The sequence below is a fragment of the Chrysochloris asiatica genome, unplaced genomic scaffold (genome assembly GCF_000296735.1).
Source record: "Chrysochloris asiatica unplaced genomic scaffold, ChrAsi1.0 scaffold00010, whole genome shotgun sequence".
NCBI classification, from domain to species: Eukaryota; Metazoa; Chordata; class Mammalia; order Afrosoricida; family Chrysochloridae; genus Chrysochloris; species Chrysochloris asiatica.
Window position 1 is genome coordinate 25,563,633 of NW_006408528.1, and position 19,816 is coordinate 25,583,448.

General features: G+C 35.2%; 1 protein-coding gene across 1 annotated transcript in view; it reads left to right on the plus strand.

The window, feature by feature from the left end:
• Positions 1-19,816, plus strand: part of SEMA3A (sema domain, immunoglobulin domain (Ig), short basic domain, secreted, (semaphorin) 3A) — a 324,888-nt gene that overhangs the window by 85,169 nt on the left and 219,903 nt on the right. The window contains exons 2-3 of the mRNA XM_006834338.1: positions 13,457-13,614; positions 15,950-16,012. Of these exons, the coding sequence (XP_006834401.1) occupies positions 13,457-13,614; positions 15,950-16,012 (221 nt within the window). The remainder of the gene's footprint in view (positions 1-13,456; positions 13,615-15,949; positions 16,013-19,816) is intronic.

Sequence of the window (19,816 nt, forward strand, 5' to 3'; positions counted from 1 at the left end):
GGAGTCAGTTCCGACTCATAGCGACCCTGTACAGGGTTTCCAAGGCTGTAAATCTTTACAGGAGCAGAAAGCCTCATCTTTCTCCTGCAGAACAGCTTGGTAATTTTGAACTGCTGACCTTGCGGTTCACAGCTCAATTTGTAACCACTACGCTACCAGATCTCCTCATTTTGTCCATAGAATACTTCAGTATTGCAAGTAGAGACTTGACTTTTTCCTTCAATTCTTTCAGCTCGAGAAATAATTTAGTGTGTTCTTCTCTTTTGATTTTCTAACTACAGTTCTTTACATATTTCATTGCAATGCTTGACTTTGTCTTCTTGAGCTGTCCTTTGAATTTGTTATTTATCTCTTTTATCTACTAATTTCTTCTATTGTGTTAGGTTTTCCATGCTTAACAGTCAGGTTTCAGGATCTCTTCTGACATCCACTGCCTTTTTTTTTTTTTCCTTTCCTGTCTTTTTAATGACATTTTTCTTTTTTCCTGTATGATGTTCTTAACGTCATCCCACAACTTTTGTGATCTTCAGTTGTTAGTGTCTAGTGTGTCAAATCTGTTCTTGAGATGTTCTCTCAATACAGGGAATATATTTAAGGTCCTATTTGGATGTAATAGACTTGTTTTAATTTTCATCGGCTTCAGACTGAACTTGCATCTAAGAAATTGAGATGCTGCTCCACAGTCTGCCTCTGGTCTTGTTTTGGCTGACGATGTGGAGCTTTTCCACTGTTGTTTTCCACAGATGTAGTAAATTTGATTTCTGTGTATTCCATATGGTGAGGTCCATGTGTATAGTAGTCTTTTATGTTGTTTAAAAATATATATTCGTATTGAATATGTTGGTCTTGCAAAATTCTATCATGCAATATCCAATATGATTTTTATCATCAAGGCCATATTTTCTAACTACTGGTTTTTCCTCTTTGTAGACGACTTGATCATGGAGTCTGTTTGGGGATATGATAAGTCCAAAATATGACTAACCACATCAGTTATGACTCAGAAACATTTTAATCCACAATTTCAGTGCAATGGAGATACAACAGATCACAGTGAGGAAATTCAAATAAATGTGAAGAGCACCATGGAGAAAAGCTCTAGGTTGTGTATAGAGAGAGTGGTTAAAGGTAAAAGCTACCTTCAGACTAGAATGTGTGAACTTGAGTCTCAGTTTGGATATTTACTGCTATTGAAATTTAAAAATACATCTTATCTAGCACATTCAAATAATATTTTCTAGACTTTATAAATTGAGATGATATATACAACATTACAAGTAAAGCATGTAGACACTTACTGATATCGATTCTTATCTATGCAATGACAGTGCACTGACCAGAAATGCAAGGAGCAGAGTTCATCATCCACACAGTTTTCCTTAAAGGGATACCTGCTAAATGCCAGTCTCTGGATAGCTGTACTCTGCAGTATAATAAAACTTTTAGAAAATCTGGTCTTTGTGAAGTGCAGAAAATAAATAAATTAAGAAACTGTAAGTTTCTTTATTTCTGAAGATTGTTCTTTGCTAGTTTGTCCTTTATATTCTTTTTTGTTTGAAATAACAATAGTAACTAGTGCTTGCTTTTGTCAGTTTGTTTTTAGAGTTCCACAAAAACTTGCCTGTTTTTTAGTTTCTTTTCTCAGATTCCATTTTAGTTTTGGAAATTTTGTAGTCTCATGAAGTTTAGTAAAGTATTCAGGAAACACTAAGCTATAGGGTCTAAAAAAGTTTTGACATTATTGAACTTTCCAATATTTACAAATATCTGGAAGTGTTCATCATTTAGCCAAAATATTTTGGCATCATAGAGACCCAGTCTTTGACTACTTTAAATGAGACCTTTGACTCATCTACGAAAAAGACAAAGTTTAAGTCATGGAAAAAGGACATAAGCCAAAAGCCATCAATGAATAAAGGCAATTCATTTGAGTCCAACAACTTGTGGGTTCCCACTACCCTTTAATGCTATTAAACTTTGAAGGAAAAAAAGAGATGAGTGGGCATAATGGAAGTCAGAAATACAAAGAACAGGATAGCTATTGTTTGGATTTGAAGGTCAAGTATTCCATCCTACTATTACAAGTATAATTTGGGGCTGTCTTGCCAGAATGTATAAGGTCGTTGTAATGTAATAATTTGTAAAAATCTGTGTTTATCCTAAAAATGACCAAAACACCATCATTATATCGTGAAGTGCCGTCAAGTCGGTTCTGACCCATAGCGACCCTGTATAGGGTTTCCAAGGAGCAGCCAGTGAGTTTGAACCACCAACCTTGCAGTTCAAACGGCTTTGCAGTCTAGTGCTTTAAACCATAGTATCACAACAGGACTCCATAGGAACCATATAAATGTATTATGTAGTGCTGAATAGTTCTGTTTGATATTGGTATAAATTTTACTCTTTTTTCCTTTTTACATATTAAAATAAATATAGAAGAAAAATACTTGATTATAAATTTTTTTAGCATCTTGAGTAATATAGTAATAGTGATTACTAACTATGTATTTTCTTTCTCCTCTTCTTATTTATTCAAGTAAAGCTGCCTTAGAGATCATGATTAAATTCAGGTGAAAACAAAGACGAATCTGCAATTTTAAAATAAATTGAATAAATATTAGAACTGACTCATTAGAAAATAGCATGGTTCTTTCCCCAGAATTATTTGATGGCATATTGTAATTACAGAATATGTCAGGATAATTTACTATCTTTTTGCTTCATGTTATTAGATTATATATTTATCAAATACACTTTATGTGAGTCTTGGACTTCATAAGAATCTATCTTTTAGAACCATATCACATGAGAGTGCAAAATATACTTGATAACACTGCTACTTAAAATTATGGCATTGATTTTCCAAGGCAGACTATCTATGGTGGTGGTGGTTATGGTGTGCCATTGAGTCCATTCTGACTCATAGTCATTCTGTATAGGTTATAGAAATCTTACAGGAGAGGAAAGCCTCGTCTTCCTCCTGCAGAGCATCTGGTGGACTAGAACTGCTGACCTTGTAGTTAGCAGCCCAACCCATAACCCACTATGCTACCAAAGCGCCAAGGTCATCTTTACACTGATGTTTATGGTATACATAGTCTAATATCACATTATCATAATAATGTTGATAATGTTTTTATTGTTGTTGTTAAGTACTGTCGAGTTGGGTCTGACTCAGAGCAACTCTGTATAGGGTTTCCAAGGTGCAGCTGGTGGGTTTGAATAGCCAGTCATGTGGCTCAAAGTCCCTTGCAACACCATGAGTGATAATAGTTAACACATTGTTGTTGTTAGGTGCCATCGAGTCGGCATAACTCATAGTGACCCTATGCACAGCAGAACGAAACACTGTCCAATCCTGGGCCAACCTTACTACTGTTGCCACACTTGAGTCCATCAGTGCAGCCACTTGGCCAATCCATCTCTTTGGGGTTCTTCCTCTTTTTCTCTGACCCTCCACCTTACCAAACATGATATCCTTCTCCAGAAACTGGTCCCTCCTGACAATATGGCCGAAGTATGACAGACGAAGTTTGGCCGTCTTGGCCTCCAAGGAGCACTCTGGCTGCACTTCTTCTAAAACAGATCTGTTTGTTCTTTTGGCAGCCCATGGCACTTTCAATATTCTCCTCCAACACCATAACTCAAAAGCATCAATTCTTCTATGGTCTTCCTTATTCACTGTCCAGTTTTCACATGCATATGAGGTTATTGAAAATACCGTGGCTTGGGTCAGGCGCACCTTAGTCCTCAAGCTGACATCTTTGTTCTTCAACGCTTTAAAAAGGTCTTGTGCAGCAGATTTGCTTAATGCAATACATCATCTGATTTCTTGACTGCTGTTTCCATTAGTGATGATAGGTGATCCAAGAAGAATGAAGTCCATTGATAAGAATGTTGTTTATTGGTCCAGTGGTGAGGATTGTTGTTTTCTTTACAATGAGATGTAATCCATAGCAAAGGCTGTGCTCTTTGATCTTCATCAGTAAATGTTTCAAGTCCTCTTCATTTTCAGCAAGCAAGGTTGTATCATCTGCATATCGCATGTTGTTAATGACTCTTCCTTCAATCCTGATGCCACATTTTTCTTCATATAACCCAGCTTCTGGGATTATTTGCTCAGCATACAGGTTGAATAAATATGGTGAAAGAATATAACCTTGTCACACACCTTTCTTAATTTTAAACCATTCAGTGTTTCCATGTTCTGTTTGAACAACTGCCTCTTGGTCCATACACAGATTCCTCATTAACACAATGAAGCGTTCTGGAATACTCACACTTTGCAATGTTGTCCATAGCTTGTCATGATCCACACATTCGAAAGTCTTTGCGTAGTCAATAAAGCACAGGTAAACATCTTTCTGATAGTCTCTGTTTTCAGCCAAGATCCATCAGACATCAGCAATTATATCCCTCATTTCACGGTTTCTTCTGAATCTGGCTTGAACTTCTGGAAGTTCTCTGTCAATGTATGTTTACAGCCATTTCTGTATTACCTTTAGTAAAGCTTTACTTGCATGGGATATCAAAGATAGTGTCTGATGATTTCCGCATTCCGTTGGGTAACCTCTCTTTGGAATGGGCACAAATACGGATCTCTTCCTATCAGTGGGCCAGATAGTTGTCTTCCAAATTTCTTAGCAGAGATGAGTGAGTGCCTCCTGTGCCGCCTCACTTTCTTGAAATATTTCAATTTTTATTCCATCAATTCCCGGTGCCTTGTTATTTGCCAATTCCTTCAATGCAACCTGACTTCCTCCAAGTTAACACTTACTTAGTGTTAAATATTTGTCTGGTTGTATGATCAGTATATTGTCTATTTGTCATTAAGAGCATTATTGTAGTTGTTGTTTTTGTTAGGTGCTATTGAGTCAAACCCAACTCATACTTACCCTATGGACAACAGAACAAAACATTGCCTGGTCCTGCATCATCCTCACAATTGTTGTTAAGTTTGAGCCCATATTTGTTGCCACTGTGTCAATCCATTTTGTTGAAGGTCTTTCTGTTTTTTGTTCATGCTCCACTTTACCAAGCATGATGTCATTCTTCAGGGAATGATCTTTCCTGACATCATGTCCAAAGAACGAAAGACAAAATTCTCTTCATCCTAACTTCTAAGGAGTGTTTTCTCTGGACTTTTTCCAAGCCAGATTTTTTTGTTCTTCTGACTATTCATCATACTTTTAATACCCTTCTCCAACACCATAATTTAAGTGTATCAGTTATTTTATGGTAGTGTAGTATTCTTTATTCATCATACAACTTTCACATATGAGGTGATTGAAAATATCTTGTGTTAGGTCAGATTCATTGTACAACTTTTGCATATGAGGTGATTGAAAATATCATGTCTAGGTCCGATGCACCTTGTTCCTCAAAGTGAAATTTGTTCACTTTAATAATTTAAAAAAAAAATTGCAGCAGATTTGTCAAATGCAATACTTCATTTGATTTCTAGGCTGCTACTTCTATGAGTGTTTATTGTGGATCCAAACAAAATGAATTATCTGACAACTTTAATCTTTTCTAAGTTCATCATCATGTTATTTATTAGTTCAAGTGTGAGGAGTTTTGTTTTTTGTATATTGAGATGCAATCCATATTGAAGGCTGTGTTCTTTGATCTTCATCATGAACTATTTTAAGTCCTCTTTGCTTTCAGCAAGCAAGATTGAGTCATCTGTATATTGCAGGTTGTAAATGATTCTTCCTCCAATTCTGATGCCACATTCTCCTTCATAAAATCCAGCTTCTCAGGTTATTTGCTCAGCATACAGTTTGAATAAGTATGGTGAAAGGCACACATCTTTTCTGATTATAAACCAATTGGTATCCTCTTGTTCTGTCTGAACAGCTACATCTTGATCAATCTACAGGTTCCTCATGAGCACAATGAACTATTCTGGAATACCCATCCTTCACATGGTTATACAAAGTTTGTTATGATACATGTAGATGAGTGCCTTTGTTTAGTCTATAAAACACAAGTACACATCTTTCTGGTATTCTCTGCTTTCAGTTAAGATCCACCTGATATAAGAAACTCCCAGTTATACATCCTCTTTTAAATATGGTTTTAATTTCTGGAAACTCCCTGTCAGTGTACTGTTGCAATTGTTATTGAATTGTCTTCAGTAAATTTTACTTGCCTGTGATATTAATGATACTGTTCTATGATTTCTTCATTCCACTGGCTCACCTTTCTTTGGAATTGGCACAAATATAGATCTCTTCCAATTGGCATAAAGGAGTGAATGTCTCCTATGCTTCTTCAGTGTGTTGAAACGTTTCAATTTGTGTTTCATCAATTCATGGAGCCTTTATTTTCAGCAATGCCTTCAGTGCAGCATGGACTTCTTACTTTAATAGTCTGTGTATTTCTTTATCTTTTTTAAAAGTATAATTTCCATTTTATTTTATTGCAGGTTAGTTTTTCTTCAGTTTTCAATGACTAAAATGTTGACATGGGCTTTGGTAGAGATCGTGGGACAGTATCTGCTGGTCTAAATTGGAGTTAGCATGTTTTGTCCTTCTGGGCTTCATGAGAATGTTTCCTGACCACATTGTTGTAAATAGCACAGTTCACACAATAATATATTTTCACATATAGCTTGGGTTCACCACTGTCAAATTGAGTCTATAGAAATTTGGTCTGTTCTTTACAATAGCAGTTGGCTGATATCCAAGAAAAACAAAATCATAAATTTAAATAATGAAGGTAGCATACTGAAAAATGCCGACATAGATTTCCAAAAAAGATTTAATGTATTTGTTGGTCACTGATATGAAGGTCTCAAAAAGACTTTTTTTAGTTGTAAAGCAATGTAAAAAGTCCCTATTAGAATGGAACATATAAAAGAATGATGAAACAAAATAAGTACATTTAAAAGCAATGAAAAACAGCTGCTCATGGAAAATATCTAGTCTTTTGTTGTTGTTTTTTAATTAAATGGTTTAGCAGTAATATATTTGAAAATGTAATCTGTTTCCATAGTGAATACATATACTGGTATAAACCACCAAAGACATTTTTCTAAGTTATCTATACACGTTGTTGTCGTTAAGTGCCATCGAGTCATTTCTGACTCATAGCAATGCTTAAAGGGTTTCCAAGGAACAGAAGGTGAGCTTGAACCACTGAACTTGTGGCTCAAAACCACCTCTCAGTCCAGTGTATTAACCTGCAGCACCACACCAGGACACCAGAATGAATTTAGAGACTGGCATTTTTTTTTTTTTTTTTTAAAGTCTGGACCCTAATTAGCTATTCCTAGTCAAGAAGATTAAGAATACTACACTAATATTTAATCTCTACTTTTGCAAATGGACCCTTGGGTGGTAAAACAATAATGTACTCAGCTGCTAACCAAAAAGTAGGATGTCTAAGTCTACCCAGCGGTGCGTCAGAAAAAAGATTTGGAGGTCTAATTCCAAAAACTGTAAGCCAATGAAAATTCTATGCATCACAGTCTACTCTGACACATGTGGGGCACCATGAGTTGAAGTCCACTAAAGACAACTGGAAAAACTTATGCAAATAGTTAATCTTTGGGTGTTTATTATGCAAAAACTGTGCTGGACTCTTTATATTCATGTTCTAATTTCATTTTCATAATAATTCTTAGAAGATGTATTATTAATTCATCATCCAGTAAGCAGAGTCCAAGAGAGCTTAAGGGACGTCTCCCAACCTTCATACCTAGCAAGTAGGTACGGTGCCGATGCTGGTGTTCTTAGCTCTAACAAGATCTATAGCCACAGAAATTATTTTTATTTAACTCCTACCACTGGTTGCTGAAAGCTTCCTTATGTAGCTACTTCTGTGTTTCCAATTAGAAGTTCACCCTTGTGTCCATTCAGTGACCTTTCTGTTGTTTAGGAACACTTTGTGCTTGTTTTGTTTTATGCTGAATTGACTTTTTGGAAGTTCCCCTGGGTACCCATATTTGGTCTTGTTGGTCCTTGGGTAGAATAACAGATTTTAAAAGTTGAGGACAAAATGAGGGGCAGTAGTCTAGCTGATCAACAGATCTCCTGAAATGGTCATTTACTCCGTTCATTGCATTTTACTTTCTAATACTTTAATTTACTTTAACTAATACTTTAATGCTTACAGAGCCCTGGTTGCTTGAAATTTTAATCCTATATTGACTCCCTGTAGCACTGATACTTCGTCATCATTCAGACACTGATGATCGGTCTGATATCTGAATTCAGATATGATATGGGGGATTATCGGTTCTTTGGCTCACTGCTGTTTTTATTTCAGTTATGATTCACATGATGGCTTTAACTTGCTCTGTTAGGGGGAGACTAGGAAGGTTGAGATGGATAAGACTAACCCAGCCTTATGATGTTTCTACTGAAAAAATTAGAAAAACGTCTTTTAACAATTTGTTAACATGTAATTCTTGCAATTCTTTTTATAAGGTAGATGGATTATAGATAGATAGAATATAAGAAATGATAGGTGATTTGTTTATTGAAAAGAAACCATAGGACTTGTAAATAGTGGAATTGTTCATTAATTTTTTCCTGACATTAAGTTATATGAATTCTGGTAGACAATTCAATATATATGACTACCTGTAATAAATAAGAGACTGTGAAGCTGAATCTAAGACGAAATGCAGAAAATATTGTAATTAGTTCTATGAGAGTTTCTTGGAGGTTGCATTTGAATCAGCTTACAAAAATGGATACTGTCTTGTTCATGGGTCATGTAGTTGTGAGTATCAGAAATACTTGAAGCAAAGGCCAAGAAATAGTGCATGTTTTCCATCATGACAGGAGGAATGAAGAGGAATGCTGGGGTCCATAGTTGAATGGTGGTGACTTGACCTTGAATACTACTTGTGGAATTTGAACTCTACCCTCTATGTAAATCAGATTTTTAAAATAATTAAATAGTGAAGGTAGTAGGAGAAAAAAATGAAGCAGAACAATTTATCATATTACAAATACTAAGGGGCTTCAAAAAGTATGTGGAAAAATTCCATTATGATTAGATCCATTTTGTCATCAAGTTTTTGAAGTCTTCTCATATGTTTTCTAGGAGTGAAGGCTGGATAGAGGTCAGACCTACTTTACAACATCCTCTCTTCAGAAGGCATATTACATCTTCTAAGAATGCTGATAAAATGGGTCCTATTAAGTGAGCCCTTCTGTGGTGCTGTAGGATAAACACGGGACTAGTAACTGCAAGGTCGACAGTTTAAACACACCAGCCACTCTTGAAAACCCTATACAGGGTATCTATAAGTGGGAGCTGACTCGACAACATACAATAACAACATTAAATGTGTAGGAGTCCTGGAGGTGCAGTGGCACTTGACTGCTAACCAAAAGATCTACAGTTTGAACTTACCAACTACTCCATGGGAAAAAGATGTGGCAGTGTGCCGCTGCAAAACCGACAGCCTTGGAAACTCTCTGGGGAAGTTTTAATCTGTCCTACAGGGTTTCTATGAGTTAGAATCTACTAGACATCAATAGGTATTAAGTGTGCATTGTAATATTTGAAGCAGAGATTCAGGATGCATGGTTTTAGAGAGTCTGCATTATTTTTATGTCAAGGAAACACACACATATGTCCTGTGCCATGCACATGATTGTTGTTTGAAACCTTGTTGTTGCCATTGTGTTGGTTCAAGACGTCTTCTCCATTTTCACTGATCCTCTACTTTACCAATCATAATGTTCTTTTCCAGGGACTGGTCACTACTAATAACATGTCAAAGTATATGAAAGGAAATTTCACTAACCTTGCTTGACTCTAAGGAGCACTTGGTTTTACTTCTTCCAAGACATATTTGAGGATTCTTCTTTCAGTACCTGATACTTTCTGTATTCTTCAACAACATCACAATTCACAAGCATCAATTCTTTAGTCATCTTTATTCATTATTCGTCTTTCACAGTGCATATGAAGCTATTGAAAATACCTTGGCTTGGTCAGACACATTTTAGTCCTCAATGTGACCTCTTTACTTTTGAACACTAAAAGAAATATTTTTCAACAGATTTGCCCAAGGCTATATGTTATTTGATTTAGGACATTTCAAGATAAACAGAAATTAAAAGAATTTCTAAAAATCTCACTGTAGTTACAAAAAATATTAAAGGGAGTTCGTTGAACAAAGAGCCAATAACAGCAGACAACAACCTGAGATTAGTCTACATAACAATATCACCCAGAACTCAACTCAGATATAAAAGTATTCGAAGTAAAACAAATTTACAATACTGAAAATAGAGAACTTCAGATACCAGTTTATAACAACAACAAAAAACAATGTGTTGGATTAATGTAATCACAGAACTTCTAATGAAGAGAAAATCAAATAGATTTCAAGAAAAAATAAAATAAATGTAACTATAACCCTAAAACTAGACCAAGACTTTCTCCTAGTCTTAACCTAATCTCTACCCCTAAATCCCACCGTAACAGTAACCATAACACTAAAAAGTCCTAGGACTAGCTCTGGTAGTGTAGTGGTTACGAATCGGGCTGTGAACCTCAAGGTCAGCAGTTCGAAACTACCAGCGGTTCCGTGGGAGAAAGATGAGGCGTTCTGCTCCCCTAAAGATTTACAGCCTCAGAAACCCTGTGCAGGGTCGCTATGTCCGACTCCACAGCACTGAACAACAACAACAGCATGCATAGTCTTAAGCGTAACTTCTTACTAATCCCTTCCTCCACTCAAATTTAATAATAACAATAATAATTTAAAAACATAATTAACTTTTTTTCCCTTTTTTTTTTTTTTTAAGTTTTTACTGTGAATTGAGTAATCGTTTACATGGAAGAATATCAGTTTACACTCAGTCATTTCTTTGCAGTAATTGCAATCTCCTCTGTGTATCATCATTCAATCGTATTTGCTTATATTCCGTTTGTTTTTGTTGTTGTTGTTTTTGTGGGTGCCAGGATGTACACAACAACACTCAGGCATATATAATAATTTAAACCACTAAAGGGTACATTCTGCAAGGCTGCCTCCTGGCTGCCAGCTCTCAGTCCCTCTCTTTCCATGAATCTAGAATCCTCAGCTGCTCCCTCTCTCCATGTTCTCATCTCTGCCTCCATCTCTGGTGTCACAGCTTTTCTAGATAGAGTCTCACATTCCACTCATGCTCTTCTCCCTTGATGGTCCCAGGGTCCTCTGTTCCTGGACTGTAAGATTAACTACTTCCCATGTTTGTTACAAAACTTCTACCTTTTTAGTTGTGACACTCTCAATTAGTCAGGATAACCCTTATTCACTATTGAATCATCAGAATCTTAGATAACTTTTTGAAAACTACTGTATATATAAGCTGAAGTCCTCATGGTGCTGTAGGATAAACAGCAGACAGCAAGGTTGATTTGAACTACCATCCTGCAGTTCAAACCCACCAGCTGCTCCCTGGAAACCCTATATAGGGTTGCTATGAGTCAGACCAACTCATCAGTACTGAAAAACAACGACAAATATATACAAGGGGGCTTTAAATAATTCAGGGATAAATGGAGTTAAAAACATAATGTAAAATTTCCCTGAACTTTTTGAAACCTCTTAGTGTATTCACATACACTTTTTCCTCACTTATTGACTCTTTTGTTACCCAAAATTTTGCATTTACAATAATAGTAAATAATCCTCTATTGGAATATTTTGTGCATTAACCTGGGTTTCCTCCCTTGTCTACTTTAAGGCCTGGACAGCCACCCATGTTTGTCAGACTTGCAGATAAAGTATCCAGCTGTCCAGAAGGTCTCTTGTAGGTCCCATCTCCAATGAGGGAGCCACCCTTGCAGTATTTCTTTTGAAAAAGGCTAATGAATCATATTTTCAGGGAGCCTGTACTGGTGTGGTATAGTAGGATAACCACTCCATCCGAAGATTAGTTTGAATAGCAAGGTCGGCAATTCCAACTCACCAGCCACTCCTCAGAATCCCTATTCAGGTTTGCTAGGAGAGGAACGAATTTGACAGCACTTAACAACAATAACTTCTGAGAAGAGTCCACAAGTAGTCAGAGGGGCCCAGGAGGGGACAGGACTGGGAAGGCTACTGTTGCTGCTCCCCTCTACTCAAATTCTTCAGATGGGTGAAGTCTGAAGTCCTGCAGTAAGACGAGTACTGAGAATCATTCAGAGCCTGGGAGCTGTGGCAGAAGCCGGTGCCTTCTCCTCTGTGGCCAGGACTGCTGACCTCCTTTCCCAAGTTCTTAGTCTTTGGACTCTAAGCCCTCCAAGACAAGCCACACTTCACTTGTTTCCTTGGCGTCCTCTCTAGCCTGTGGGGTGGCAGCAGATGGCTGGGGCTGAGGAGGGGCTAGCAGCAGGGAGCATAGAGTCCATCCACTGGGCACCAGGTGATTATTGGTGATTATCAACAGTTACCTTTGAATTAAATAGTGATTTGCATTAATAAGATTAATGTTATTTTTAATCTGAAAATATTTCTCTAATTTAAAATATAAATTAAAAAGTTGTGTATCTGCCTGTATTTTACAAAAATAAGTTGGGGAATGAAAATAAACTGAAAAAAATGAGGTTAGATGGCAATTAAAAATATATCTATATTTTCATAAAAGTCTCACTTTAGTTTTTGTGTATATGCTGGTTCCAATATGCTTCAAATACTTTAAATGGTGGGGTAAACTAACAATAATAAACACATTAAAATTACTCAATAAAATGAGACCTCAAGGGACCTCAGCGATTAAACGGAATGTTTCCTCTATATTCTCTTTGCTCTGAATGCTACTAGGCTTAATTTTTTAGATAATGACTTGAAACTTCTTCGCAAAATTCAAAACACTTTATAAACTTCATAGGACATTCTATCACTACATATAAATGTTGTTGTGTTGTTGTTAAGTGCTGTCAAGTCAGTTCCGACCCGTAACAACCCTGTATAGCATTTCCAAGGAGCAGCAGGTGAGCTTGAACTGCCGACCTTGCAGTTCAAATGGCTTTGCATCTGGTGCATTAACCTACAGTGCCACACCAGGACTTCATCAAATTACTTTGTATACACAAAATATATGTATTCTTTTCTTCTTCAGTAATCTGCAACCAGGATATGAAAGCAGCAAACTGATGAGTATAATTTCCATATCAGTGGAATAGAAAATATATAGTTCTTACGGTACTTAACAATAACAGCTTGTTTTTTAGTATCATGGAGCATAACCATTGATTCATAATTACAGTATACAGTAGTCAGATGACCTACCATATACCAACAGTCTTTGCTGATGTTGTTGCTGGTAGTATGTGCCATTCAGCCAATTCTGATTCACAGAGACCCTGTATAGGGTTTTTGAGGAATAACTGGTGGGTTTGAACTGCCGACCTTATGGTTAGCTGTCTGATGTTTCTCCTAAAGTGCCATACCAGAACTTCAAGCCTATGTAAGACCTCAAATTAACATCCTATGTCTTGCTTTGTTACCTTGCAGAAATGTTGGAATCCAACAATGTGATTACTTTCAATGGCTTGGCCAACAGCTCCAGTTATCATACCTTCCTTTTGGATGAGGAACGGAGTAGACTGTATGTTGGAGCAAAGGACCACATATTTTCATTCAGCCTGGTTAATATCAAGGATTTTCAGAAGGTATCCTTATTCTAATACTTGTACTGTAGTGTTTTGGAAACATCAAGTTATATAGAATTCACAGAAAATGGTTTTAAGTTAACATTTTATCTTTTCAGATACACACACAAAAAAAATGATGACTATATTAGTGTTATTAGAAGCGGTAAACCATAAATATCATTACGGAAGAAACCATGGTATTTTTTATAAAATTACTTAATTTTTGATGTTGTTGTGAATGTGCACAGTAGAATATACCAATTCAGCAATGTCTACATAAGCAATTCAATGATATTGATTTATTTGTGCAACTCTTCTCATCCTTGGTTACAGTTGTTTCTCCCCCATTTAAAAAAAAACACCACCTTCTAACTTCAGCTTATCCTTCTATAGTTATTTCATGTTATATATATATATATATATATATTTATGTGAATAAATGTATGCATGTCTCTATATTGCCAGCAAAGAGAAAGGTCATGTAGCTAAGACTTGCAGGGAAAATCTACCCTGGCATGTGTGTCTTTTAAAAAGTTTTATCTGAACACAATTGAGCTTATTTATATACAGTATTTTGTATGTCAGCTTTCATACTACACTGACAAAGTAGAGTAGTTGTGACAGAGATCATCTGACTCACAGTGCCTAAAATATTTACTTTCATTTGACCACTTAAACAAAAAGTTGGCTGAAGATCAGTTTTGAGTGTCAAGCTCAAGCAAATGCGGTCATTTTAGCCATGAGTAGTCTACCATATTTATATGTATTCTGGATCAGTTCATCATAAACTATACTGTTTGGAACAAGTCAATGATTGTTTTAATTTAAACAAACAGACATACATGAAACTAAAAACCCACAAAGAGGGAAAAATGCACAGAAGGAAAATTTAATGATAAAAATGAATATATTTTATGTTTTTATAAAAGTGACGTGGTGACATGAGTCTAAAATGCATTTATCATGCTAATAAAAGGTCATTTCAATTATTCCAAATTCTTGCAAATAAATCTGTTGTATTTGCTTTTCAATCCCTTAAATTGAATATCACATGTTTTAACCAAGTTTATGATAGAATATATTGAATTGTCTAAAGCTTTCCAGATGAATAATAGTCAGTCATTTTGAGATTAAGAGTTTTTCAGCAGGCACAAAGGAGTAGCTGCTATCTCTATAAACTTCTCTTTTACATATGACATTTTTCAGGGGAGTTAACTAATGTTAGTAAAACAGAAAGATGCATTAGGAAAATAATGAGTGCAGATAGTTATGATTGGAATTGCTCAGGGGACCTGAAAATTTTTGTGTTAAAACTTAGATGAGAAAACTTGTGTTATTAGCCAGACTGCATTCACACTGTCCTCCATGCTACCAGCAATGCATCGGCTCATTCTACTTATTTTCCTGTCACTGTATTCACACAACATAGGACCCTTTGGAAGAATGAACAGAAGCAAAGACTCAAATTCTACTTCTGAAATATCACAGTCATGGAAAAACCAGTGAAGTGTAGTTCTGCTGCGAATAATGTGGGGCCATCATTAGTTGGAGTTGTCTGCATGGCAACTGGTTTAGTTTTGGGTTTGGAAGGATAAAGATCAAATCTAAGGGCTAAAAAATACCGTCAATTATTTCTCAATTAGTTTAACTTTTTTTCAATGGAATAGAGAAGGGTGTGTTTTTTAAACAAAAACTTTTTATTGTGAATTGAGTAAAGGCTTACAGAGTAGACCACTGTTTTGACATTCAACAAATTATACACTTAGTTTCAAGGTGTTTGTTTTTTACAGCTAATTTGTTTCTATGTTTTTCATTGTCACCAAAAATGATACCTTTATGTCGTGAAGTTTTTCTCTTTGCCACTGCTCATTTTAACATGTTATTATTATGTCTAAGTTGGAGAGACAGATCCAGGGCACTCTAAATCTGAGAATTTCAAAATCACTATTTCATGAAAGAGAAAGATTAACTTATTTACAAGAATACAGGCTGTGTTCTCTGCAGATTTCAACCTCCTTAAATTGTCAAATATCCTTCAAATGACCTCCCTCTTTCAACCCAGATTACAATTCTTTCCACCCTACTTACTCTGTCGAAATCTATTTATCTGGTCTATTTCTGTCTTGTTCATCACTTATGTATAACAAAGTCTAATGGATAGGAGGAATGTGATTTGACTTAAATCCACACCAATGATCTGATGTCACTGCCAAGTTTAAACTGCAAGGTCCCTGCCACCTAATGCTTTATGGAAATTTCTTTATCTCACTCTCCACATTTTAGTCTAAATGATGACATGATGTTGGATCTGTTAGAAAACTGATGTAAAATAGTATTTCTTCTCTACCCTTAGATTGTGTGGCCAGTTTCTTACACAAGAAGAGATGAATGCAAGTGGGCTGGAAAAGATATCCTGGTAAGTTATTTCAGTAATTGAATCGGTAATGTACTATTCTGTGATTTATTATTGTTCAGTGTTCTTTTAAGCACCATATTTTATTTGTGGACTTGCTCACTCTTCAGTAAAAAAATAAGTTTCTATTTTGGAAAATATTGATTTTTATATGAAGAAAATATAACAATAATAATAATCCTAAGTAAAGAAAAAATGCTTTCATTTTTAATAATGTATGTATGTAAAAGATAATTAACAAAACAAAAACTTACAGCATATATACTTACATGTTATAAGTCACCTTTTTGTACAGATGAATTTTTATGTGATATATTTATATTGAAATAAAAATATTAAAATTTTCCACTTGTTAATTAAAACATTCCTCCTTCCTTCTTTCCTTTGTTTCTTTTACTTTGCCTTTGACATCCCCTCCCCATCCCACTATATTCCCTTCTCTTTCCTCCTTCCCTTCCTTCCAACCATCATGAATTTATTTACAAAAAATGAGGTGAGACTTTACCATGTATTAGACATTATCATGAGAACCGCAAAATCAAAGATGAACATTCTTTGTAAGCAATCACTACAATGTTTTTTGCTGTTGTAAAAGGTAGAAGCCGTTTTTCCTGAAGTAAGCTTTGTCTGTAAGTCAACAAGTAGCTTGAGTGTCAGTACAATTCATGAAATGTAATTATAATCATATAAAAGACTAAATTAAAATGTCACAAGAATTTTTAAAATACGGTTTTAGTTATTTGTGGTGTCTTTAATTTGTGATGTCAAAAAAAAAAAAAAAAGTTTAAAAAACAAATCTACTCTGAATTTTAATTATTGACATTTGGTTAAAACATATCCTATGTTCTTAAAAATATAAATCACCCTATATTTGTATATCCGTCTTTATATTTTAAGACCTAATTAATTTTTTCATTATATTAAGCATTTAAACTTTACTTTTTCATAATTGACCATGTATAATAGTATTCCCCCCAACTGGTTCTCATGTAACCTTTGCAGATTTCAAGGAAAAAAAAAGTTTGAATTTGGTGCTTTTCTTACCTGAAATAAATGTGTATAATTCATTTCTCTAGTGAGAATAGGATTTATTGTGTAGCATATACTCTCTCCTTCAGTTTCCTGAATAAATACAGGGCAATACATTTGAGACACATCTCTCTTTGCATTTATATTATTTCCTTAGAGTAGTTTTTCTTTAGCACAGTTTTATTTCTTCAGTATTCTGATTTAAAAGTGTGCAGTTTATATGCTGATTATGGTTCGAGCCCACTAGTCTCTCCATTGGAGAAAGATGAACCTTTAAGCTCCCATGAAGATTGAAAACCTCAAAATGTATGTACAGGGTTGTTTTAAATCAAATAATGATAAATACTGATGTCAATATAATATGACAGTAATTTACTATGCTAAAGGATGTTGTAATTTTCAGCTTTTAAACTTATTCTAGGAATTTGTATTTAACTGAATGTTCTTAAAATATTGTAATCCTTAACTGAAATATGGGTTTAGTTTTGGGAAATACTGACTGAGTCCATTGGTAGATTTTATTTTTGAGCTCTTTCATAGGGGAATTCATTTTCAAATTCTTATCTCCAAATATTTTATGGTTAAAGTTAGGCAAAAGAGGGTTAGCAATAGTATTTAGTGGATTTTCTTCACCTTTGAAGAAAAATATACTGAAAATATATTAAAATGAATTAAGATGATTTAAATTAGGGATAGCACATAGATGGTATTTTCAATGGACTTGATTGATTTATAGCAGCTGCCTCAAATGACAGATGTGTCTAGAAGGACTTTAGAGGTCAAATCTGGATTCATAGGAAAAGAGACATCAATATATTATGAATATTTGCCACAAATGAAGGAAAGTACATAAAGAGTCACAAAGCAGATATTCACCATATATTCATTTATCTATATATCATAAATATTAAATGTCTATCCTTAGAAATGACATACTAAATAGTTACTATAAGCTGTAATAAAATTTCATAGAACAGAAAACAGTTTACTATTTAATGAAATTGGACCCGAAGTGTGCTTACTGTCACATTTTATTCTATTACAAACTGATACATATGTTGAAACTTTTGGAAGAAAATATAGTACAATGGATTTGGCCATCTAGAGAGATTAAGAATTCTATGTTGTCCTTATCCACCTTCCCACTGATTCATTAATGTGTTTATATAAGAGATATATGGACAATTTGATAGAAATTCTGTACTGTACCTTGAGTAAATAATAGTCATCTATGACTTATGAACAATAATTCCTTTTAAACAGCACTTAACAACAACAACAAAATAATGCTGAAAACCAAAAGAATGAGGCTTGAGTGGTTTTTGCAACTATTAACTCCAAGGTAGAATTATAACCAAAATAGAAGCTGACCTGAACATTTATAGAAAAGTGAAGTAATGACCTCCTTAAGTGTTCTGATGATTTCAAAAGGTTGGGTTTACCCCTCTCTCCTGGTTTTAGTCTGTGTTTCTTCAAAAAGTCCCATGGGAATAAAGCTATTTTAAACAAACCATTCTGCTCAATTACTGTCTTTTCAGTTTAGGATTTAAATGCAAGGATACACAAGGAAAAATGAGGCAATAAGAACACTGGTCAATTTTATAAGCTTCAGAGGGAGCGATTCTTAAGTGGAGCTGAGAGGAGAGTTTTATTCCTATGGCTAACATCGGCAGTCACCAGGAAAATCAGTATATGTCACTCTATGAAACCTACATAATTCCTGTGTCTCTGAATGTAGCATCATGAAGAAAAGTGAGAGCCTCCCCTCAACTTTGCACACAGGAAGACATAGCCCATCATTGCTCTTCACTCAGTGTTGCATAAAACACATATTTTAAATCAGCAACTGGAATATGAGTAGCTAAACATGGACTTTGTGTAATCTGAAACCTGCGGCACATTCATGTGCTCCCTGTTCTTCCTCCCACCACCCCCTTCTTTTTTTGTTCCTTGCTGGTAATAACACTTCTGACAACAACATTCATCTAAATATTTTTTCCTCTCTCTCTTAGAAGTGAACCTAAAGGCTATAAACCATGTCACTCTATTAATACGCCTTGTTTTCCTGGTGTTATAGGTTCTAATCCTTTAAATTTCTATGAAGTTGTTATCCTTAGAGGACTTAAATGGGCATGAACTTTTCCATTACTCTCATCTCTGGGTTAATATTTGAACATTTCTATAGTACGTACAAAGGAGCTCTGGTAGCGTAGTGGTTATAAATCGGGCTGTGACCCGCAAGGTCAGCAGTTCGAAGCTACAAAACTGTTCCGAGGGAAAAAGATGAGGCTTTCTGCTCTGGTAAAGATTTACAGCCTCGGAAACCCTGTACAGGGTTGCTATGACACATATCCACCACCACCGTGACCACCATAGTATGTATGCACTATTGGACAGAGATCCTGAATAAGGAGACAATACAAGCCAGGTATCTCTCTTCTGACTGCTACCATCAACTGTCTCTCTCACTTTCTGGTATTTTTCTAGTGCTTAAAAACCACTTTGTTATTCACAATAACATTTTTACTGATGGCTTAACTGCCTTGACCCTTTTTTTTTTTTTTTTGCAAATAAAAACTGAATACATGCCAAGTTGGTAAAACAGTCTGTTTCAAATCAATAACTCTCTGAAATCTTCTTTGTTTATCCTCCTAAACCATCTCTCTTTACACTAAGTTTCAATAAAACCAAATGGCAACCGTATGACTGTTAGAAATATTTTGAACATAATTGAAAATCAAAATTTCAGCTATCTGAGAAGGAAAAAAAGTTCTCAGA